Raw genomic sequence first — 9,158 nt, forward strand, 5'->3', positions numbered from 1 at the left:
TAATGTCTAAGCATACATACTAAAATAACATAATAGCTTCTCTAATTGAAATAATAAACTTCAGTCATCATTTGCACAATTAGAAAATGTATTTCACAAGTGATGACTGAGTTTTATTCTGAAATATATAAAACAGTTGCTGAGAAAATAACAGCTGTGCATAAATCATGAAATAATAAAATTTGTAGTAAACCACAGTGTGTCTGTGTTATTAGCAGTACACTTATTACTCTTCTTTAATGATCATTCTTATCATAACCACCATAACTCTTGAAGCTGCAGGAAGCACATATTTAGTTGTATTACACATTTCTACATAATGGAGGAGTAATTCATCCTTGATGAGTTTATGTCACTTTGCCTCATCTGTATCATCTTTAATGTGTGTGCACTAACATAAAGCCCATAATTGGATAATGTATCATAATGAATGCTGGTGAGTATCAGCAGATATTTAATGCTGTGACGGAATGTAAGAGGCTAACATATTCATGTGAATTTTTGTTTGCTTTCTGTTCCATCACTTTCTTACCCTCCTTTCCCTCATATAAAATACATTTATATTTTCAATAAAATGACATACAAATAGATATCAATGCTGGAACAGCAATTTAGTGTTATTTAGAGTATTTTTAATGTGAGCAGGTTAGTGAGATAATACTTTCTTTGCATTTGTTCACGGAAAATGATTTTCAAAAGAGAAAATTGTGTACTTGAGATCCATTGAAGGGTCAGTTTATGTTAAAAGGTATAGTTAGAAGTATCTCTCCAAAATTCATTGTATCTTTAATACAAAGATCAACTTTTGTTGTTAATAGGATATCTAATTCAATTTGAACAACAGTTCATGCTCTTAAAATTTTAAGAGGTCAAATTTGAACAGAACAATATTGAAACTGAAACAAGCACAGAAAGTGATGTCAGTCAAATAAGTGATTCAACTACATAGGGGATGAAATTAATGTGTATGGGTTTGTAAACTTTTTCACCTGGAGTGATCATAGTTGTTCAGGTTGCTAGTACGTAAGTGGTAGAGTGGCACATAAATGTTCAAATTGGCAGTGTGTGAGTATGTTAAATACTAGAAATGTGTGTTTCCTGAATTTGGAAAAAAAAATTACATAGTTTGTGCTGAAATTATTCAAACCGTTGCTCTTTCCCAAAATTCTTATGCAAAAGCAAGCCCTGACAAGTCTAACAATGACATAATAAGATAAGGAAAATTGCGATGCACAAATGCATTTCTCACTTCATGTTCTGTAAAAGGCGCAACAATTGTGTAATTTGTCATCAAATAGAGAGAAGCAATCATCTGTAATAGTGTGAAATCACCTGTGTATAATAAGAAAATGCCACAATATAAGCCTTCATACAAGGGTTTTGTGAAATATCAACAGTGCGACTGAATTTTTCAGCTACAACAAGTTCTTAAACATACCTAAGTTTTTGGCTACACTACTTCATTGTGTTGCCATAGTTATGCTGGATTGTTGAAAGATATTTCCTTAGAGGTGAAATTGAAGAAAATACAGTTTCATAATTTTGAGTTTGCTAATTGCTGCTGCTGAGGATGAACTGGAAAGTTTATGATTATAGTTTACTCTATAAACCACCCAAAATTATTTTTTTAGAAACACACATCAAATCATCCTGCCATGCACCTCACGGTGGTTTGCAGAGTATAGATGTAGAGTGAAATGAGTACTGTCTTAAATGGATTAATTGTAGAAGGTCCCAGTAAATTCTTAATAAACATTTTAGGTCAAATACCTTACTGGTAAAAGTCAGTGAAAGGGAGTAGTGATTAAGTGGCAAATAGGAGCAAGTACATAATTCCCATCATTGTACTGTGTGTGGCATAAGGTGTGTATACTGATAAGCTTTTTTGATGACATTTAATGACAGCTATTTTTATCTCATTCTTATAACTGCTTTGGACAGTATCATTACATTACAGTTTTGCTATTGCATCTTTTTGCTCTTGTCACAGAGGGCGTGCTCTAATGGGGAAAGGTGCTTGTGGCTGAAATTTCTTCATATTGTTTGTTCAAATGATGCCTGTCAACAGCACCAGATGTTGAGAATAAATCTTCAGATGCTGTATTCCAAATGAAAATTCCAAGACGTATTAGCAGCTATTAAGCAGGATGCTATAAAAAATATGCATCAATGAGGTCTCCAATTTAAATGACAATTCATACTTGACTCTCTGTATAAAACTTTTAACATTAATTGCAAAGTTCAAACTAGGAAGCTAATGAACAAGGAGACAGAATTTCTCTCCTTTAGTTACCTTGAAGAAGCAAAATGTACAGTGGTGCAATAAACACCCATAAAAGTAAAAGGGCTTTCAGAACTAATAATTACACCATTGGGAAGGAGAGTGGGATATTTTGGGCAATGTTAAAAAGGAATGACAAGTCACTCAGAACACAGGATTGACACCCACCCACTTGTAGTGGGGCCTCATCTTCAGGCATCACTTTTACTTGTAGATGTGTCTATCAGCAGTATTACTTTTTTCGTGTCCTGAAAATAAGTATTGGCCAACAATTCTGTCTTATAGTTTAGCAACATCACAATAAGCAGTCAAAAATTTAATGAGGCTTAATAATTGTTCATGCTCTCAATAAAGCTCAGCTCTTTTGTGCATTGTTTATAATTGGGTTTTATTTATTAAGAAAATGATAATTTAAGTAATAGATAATGAACTGGTGGACCCAGAAACTGCTTTTATGAAAGAATCAACTTCCACATTACATTTTTTGCAGTGTCGTATATGAGCATGACACATTATGCGATGTTATCACTATTGAACATTGTGCTTCATTGTAAAACATTTGGAATATTGTTTAATCATAGGCACCTTTGGAAATTTTTTTCATACAGTTAACGTGCCAAATTTCTCTGCTGTGAGGAAATTTGAGTTGAACTTTATATGTAGACAGCTTCATTTTTGTTCTGCAGAAATGATATTCACTGTGAATTTGTCACAGTATGGAGTATTAATAGCAAATATCTTTCACAGAATGTCCATATGAAACTGGAACTTGCCTTAGATGAGGACAGCATTTTTTACAAGCTTGGAAGTGCTGGTCTGATCACATTCTCTGACTACATATTTCTGCTTACTGTCCTATCAAGTAAGTGCTGTCTTGTTTGTAAATAAATTCCCTAGTGTTGTGATATGTAAATGTTTATTTTTGTATGTGTCTGCTTGAGAAACTGCTATGGAAGCAAGTGAGCTTATCTTCTGTATTCAGGTGAGTCTATAGCTAGAGCAGCAATACGAAATGCTGACTATGAATTTTGCAAATAGCCTTAAGTATATTTATGTGTGGTTAGGTGTATAAATAATTCCTACTGCTGCGCCAACTGCACTGACTAAGAGAATAAAATACAGAAATGCAGAATGATAAAGTGTAGGAGACAGGTAGACAAAACAGTAGGTATGTTCACTGGGGAAATAATGAGAAATGATCAGATGATGAAGAATATTGAATAGGTTTCTTAAATACATGGAAACAAGAGAAAGAATGATACTGGAACTTCAAAGAAAAAAGGCAAAGGAACTAAGGTGAAAATTTATGTTTGCTGAAAGAAGTTAATTTTTTTAAATTGTTGCTATTTCCCAGGAGAGGCAACTTGTGCAGCTCTCAGTTGTAGCAGACAGCGTAATGAAGCACACTGATATTTTATTTTCCATTGCTATATTGACATCATTGACTCCCATCAGATACACGTATTACAATATTTCACTCTGGCACTCTAAACAAGATGTCATTGTGATAAAGCATAGGACTTACAATTAGGAAGATTGGTTTTCATATTCCCATCTAGCCATTCATATTTATACTTCTGGGATTTTCATGAATCACTTAAGGCAAATGTGGGGATTGTACCTTTATAAAGGATATAGTCGAAGTTGGTTTCCTTCCCCAGTATGCTCTTGTGCCCTGTCTGTAATGACCTCATTGTCAATGGAAGATTAAATCCCAATCTACCTTCCTTCTTTCTTAAAGTCTGACAGTGATATTTCCATGTGGAAGTGTTTGTGATATGTCAGAAACCTAAGGTGTCAAATGTAATGTTTCTGCAGTCTGTTATTTCAAATCATTCCCCCATCCTTTCACATCAATTGTGAGTCGCTTTTAGTGTCTGCGTATATTGATTTTTACATAAGCTCATGTTCTGAATTGAAAGTATACACCTGTCTGTGAATTGTAGATTCTTTCCTTGGCTTTTCGCTGTCATTAATATGTGCTACTGTTGTGTTTTGTGTGTTGGAATAATGAATCATTGTCCTTATTTTGTACTGTGACTATTTTAATTCTGTTCATCTTTAGAAACATCAGCAAACAGTTCAGTGTATCCTTAAACTCTGTGTGGTTCACTTGTACAAGGAACTGCAAGTTAGTTAGTTACTTAATCGTGTATTAGTAATAAATTATATACATAAACTTTTCTTTTGTATCAGTCTATTTATTAGTGAAAAACTGTGTCAGTAGTTCCTGGCATTAGCCTTCATATATAGACAGAAAAATATGGCAAGAAAACCCATACTGGAATAAAAATAATATGGAAAGGATAGATTGCTACTCACCACATAGAAGAGGTGTTGAGTCACTGACAGGCACAATGAAAAAGAACACTAGAAATATATTCAGCTTTCAGACAAAGTCCTTCATCAGTAGTAGACTGTCACATTTAAACAACTCATTTGTTGTACAAATGTATGAGTCTTGAGAATGTGTGTGAATTTTATATCTGAAGAAGGACTCTGTCTGAAAACTGAAAATATTTCTAGTGTTCTTTTTCATTGTGACTGTGTCTGACTCAGTGCCTCCTCTATGTGCTGAGTAATAATCTATCCTTTTCATATTGCTGTTATTCCATCATAGACCTGTACATTACCTACTTTTTTAAAATATTTGTTTATTCTACATACTAGACATTTAGAGGCTTTTTTCTGTATAAATAACTCTTTCTGTTTAGATATTCATCTACGATGTAGGAAAAGTTTTTAAGGAAAAACATCTTTAATCCACATTTGAAAAGACTTCTGCTGATCGTTAGACTTTTATTCCCGTGGCTAGATTGTCAGTTTTACAGCTTTCTGTGCCAAAGTTAGTTGCATTAAAGGGTAATTCACATCAGTTTTCTTTGCAATGTTGTATGTGTGGATATCTCTGTTACTTTCAACTTCAGATGGCTTGTTGATAAAAAGAATTTTGTAAGTGAATGGATGTACTATGAGGCTGAGGTTAATGTTCCCACTTGCTTAGAGAGATACCTGGAAAATGTATTTGTATTAACTCCACCCATTGTTCTAATTACTTTCCTTTGCACAATTAATACATTTTGTGAATGTGAGGAGTTTTTCCAGAATATTATCCCTAAGAAATCATTGCATGAAAATATGCAAAATATGGTATCTTTGACTTCTAAATCTCTGAAGATGGCAATTATTCTTGCTGTAAAAGTAGCCAAATCTTAACATATTAGTGAGTCTGCTGTACACTTTTTCCACTTTTAAATTCCCCTGAATATGCACACATAAGGATGTAGTATTTTCCATCCTGCTTATTATTTCTTGTGGATGCTCTAGGTTAAAAGCAAAAGGGATGTTTTTGGCAGCACAAAACTGGATGAACTGTTTTCTTTTTTTCCAAAGTTTAAAGTTAGCCCATTTGTGCGAATCCAGTTAGTAACTTTCACAAAAGTATCATTTATTTTTCATCTTGATGCTTCTTTGCTCAGGTTCAAAATAATGCTTATATTACTTACAAACAGAACTAATTCTGTCTCCTGATTTAAATAAGATGGCAGATCATTAACATAAAATTAGCTTGCACCAATGATTGCCCTCTGTGGGTCTCCCATTACATTTTCTCCATATGAGTATGATGTAGCATCTCTCTTTGTATTACTCAAAGAATGTAGGGTAACTTTCTACATTGTTTCTTAAGTAATGACTGTACCATACTTGTGCTGAACTATGTATTGCATAAAAATTTACTTTAATGGAATATAATGATTGGTGCAATCAAATGCCATCAGGAAGCCACAGAAAATCCCAATTGATGAGACTTTATCATTTGAAGATTTTTATATGTACTCAGTAAATTGTATAAATGACTCAGTAGAGTTGTGCTTTTGAAATCCACACTGTGATTGGCTAAGTATCTCATTGCTACACAGGTGGACAACAACCATCAAGCTCATTACCTTCTAAAAAGTTAAAGATTTGTGCAGGAGATAAACTTCAATCAAATTACTTGCTCAGCCCAACCACCCACCTCTTCCTTAATCCTTCCAGAACGTGTATATGCTATTGTACCTCCAGGAAAATGGATATAACGAAGAGTGTGGAGTTAGTTCTGATATATATATATTAGAGGGAAACATTCCACGCGGGAAAAATATATTTAAAAACAAAGATGCAAAGATGATGTGACTTACCATACGAAAGCGCTGGCAGGTCGATAGAAACACAAACAGACACATACACATAGAGACATACATACACACAAAATTCAATTTCGTGTGTATGTATGTGTCTGTTTGTGTTTCTATCGACCTGCCAGCGCTTTCGTATGGTAAGTCACATCATCCATGCGGGAAAAATATATTTAAAAACAAAGATGATGTGACTTACCATACGAAAGTGCTGGCAGGTCGATAGAAACACCTGCCAGCGCTTTCGTATGGTAAGTCACATCATCTTTATATAAAATGATGTGACTTACCAAATGAGGCAACAGTTTGTTGCGAAAGCTTGAATTTTGTGTGTATGTTTGTGTTTGTTTGTGTGTCTGTCGACCTGCCAGCACTTTCATTTGGTAAGTCACATCATCTTTGTTTTTATATATATATTTTACTCGCCTTTTCTGTGTATTTTTACTTCAGGTTGCCATTTTTTAACATTGCCACTGGTAAGTGAGATGCTGAGAATTGCAGATTTTCACAATTTATTATTGGAAGAGTAGAAATAAAACTTTAGTTTCTATGTTCTTCAGCTACAATAAATGTAAAAAACAGAGAAATATATTTGAACACATTGAAGATGAAGTGTTGTTCATATATTGCTATAAAAGAAAGAACCAGTTTCTCCATACTTTCAGTTAAAATATTGTTTCGGTAGTATTTTTCTTTAATATTTGAAGTATATACATTTGGTCAGTTGACCACAAAATAAAAATGAAAAAAACTTAATTGTTAGACAGCTCTGAAATATCATTGCTAGAGTGTCACTGTGGTTTTAACTCCCCAGTAGACAAAGCCTCGTTAATATTTGTATTTTATTCCAATGTTACAAAACTTCAGATAAGAAATATTAAAGCAAAGTGTCAAGAGTGTCAAGGAAGATGATGTCTACTTATAATGGCATACTAAATTTTTGTATTGAATTATAGATCATTCATGACTCTGATGATGGCACCTTTTCATTGCATATCCCATTTAAAGCATATGCTATTTAGATGATATGACAGTTGCCCTCCCTTAGACATTAGATGATCCTGCAATGCTTGTCACCATCTTGCTAAAGAGAACCGGTAACATGCAGTTTTGTATCCATTGACAGATGCTGCTGTTGTCTTCATGTTAATTCAATAATTCTGCAATGACCTTGTGCAACTTCTAGATGAGTTACTGCATACAGATTCATTTAGTCTGCCACAGAGCTCTGTGCAGCCTGAATTTGCATTCTCACACATAGTTCACTCTTTTTCACTAGGGAAAGAAATGTATATTGTAACAGTTTATTATAGAATTGGGAGGTATACCAGAAAACTAAGAAACTGGTTTAGCATCTTAGACAAAAGAAAGTTATGCAAACATGGCTAAAAGGAACAACTATTTAACACAGGTAGTTAGGCAACTGTTGGCATGAAGAAAGTAAATGGAAGGAAAATCTTGGAACAGTGCAATTACTGAAGAGAAAGTGACAGTTTTAAGCAAAAAAATTTTTAACAAATGCTGAAATAAACAAAATTAGCCTATTTGAAAATGTCTTTGTGGGGATGTGGGAAGATGCAGTGGAAGTTTGATTGAACAAATAAACACTAAAGTGTTAAGAAAATAAAACAGGAACTGATAATTAAAATCAAATGAAGGAAAATCCAGGATGGAATAACGATAATGTTATGAAAAGGAAAGATTGCTACCCATTATGTAGTGGAGATGTAAGAAGCAACTTTCCTCTTCATAGTATTATTACATTCCATCCTGGATTTTCCAGTGTTGGAAAGAAAGAGAAAAACCTCTTTGGGATTTCAATAGGGCTGTTTGAAGTTCAAGGATAAGTGATACAAGAGGAACTTGGAAAATTAGAAAGTATTCAGAGGAAGACAATTCTCCAAAACTGAAACAATGCTATAATTAGCATTAGAAGCTGTGGAGCCATAGTACAAGAAATTGCTATAGTTGTTTTACTCTATGATGAAGGTAACAGACTGATGATGATGATGATGATGATGATGATGATAGATTTCATGAGACTGCTGTGGCTCTGGTGATCAACCACATTTATGGTTGATGATGTATATATCATCAAAGCACAGTGAGGTCCATCTCATGTATGAGTGCTGTTATCCACATTTTACACCATTCTCATTTACAGTAAAATAATAATGGAAATTCATGAATGGAACAACATGTAAAATAAGGGAAAGGCAACGATTCTTTTATAGCAAACTAATTTGTTTATCATAGAAACACATATAAAAGAAAAGAGCATTCACACCAGCTTTTGAGCTCTTGCTCTTTCCCTAATAAATGTAGTTGCATTCATATACCCAACCCCAAAGACATCCAGATATACTGAAGGGTAATTATGCAACTTGATCCTTAATTAGGTGACAAGGGTCTTGTTTCACATATCTCATGTGACTTTAGAGCTTTGTAGAAAGCAGTTATTCTAATAATGACTAAACTCACAATCACAGCTTGTGCATGCATCCAATCCGTGTCCCTCTTTCATGTATTATTCTTGTCAGTAGCCTAGCCAGTCACACTTTGTGCATTTTTCCTCTGAATCTTGTTGCTGCCTTGGCCATCTATTCATTCATGTTTGTTTCCCCAAAAGTCACATCAGAAAGGAGTTTTGTTATTTTGTTAAGTAACATGGTCATCTCATTTCTAAACACCCTGAACCC

At 34.0% G+C, this 9,158-nt stretch overlaps 1 protein-coding gene across 5 annotated transcripts in view; it reads left to right on the plus strand.

Annotated features, from left to right (window-relative positions):
* Window positions 1-9,158, plus strand: part of LOC124545392 (calcium uptake protein 1 homolog, mitochondrial) — a 231,674-nt gene that overhangs the window by 169,911 nt on the left and 52,605 nt on the right. For all 5 annotated transcript variants that reach the window (XM_047124305.1, XM_047124308.1, XM_047124303.1 and 2 more), the window contains one exon: window positions 3,029-3,143. In XM_047124305.1, coding sequence (XP_046980261.1) covers window positions 3,029-3,143 — 115 coding nt within the window. The remainder of the gene's footprint in view (window positions 1-3,028; window positions 3,144-9,158) is intronic.

Source organism: Schistocerca americana, chromosome 8 (assembly GCF_021461395.2).
Source record: "Schistocerca americana isolate TAMUIC-IGC-003095 chromosome 8, iqSchAmer2.1, whole genome shotgun sequence".
Classification (NCBI taxonomy): domain Eukaryota; kingdom Metazoa; phylum Arthropoda; class Insecta; order Orthoptera; family Acrididae; genus Schistocerca; species Schistocerca americana.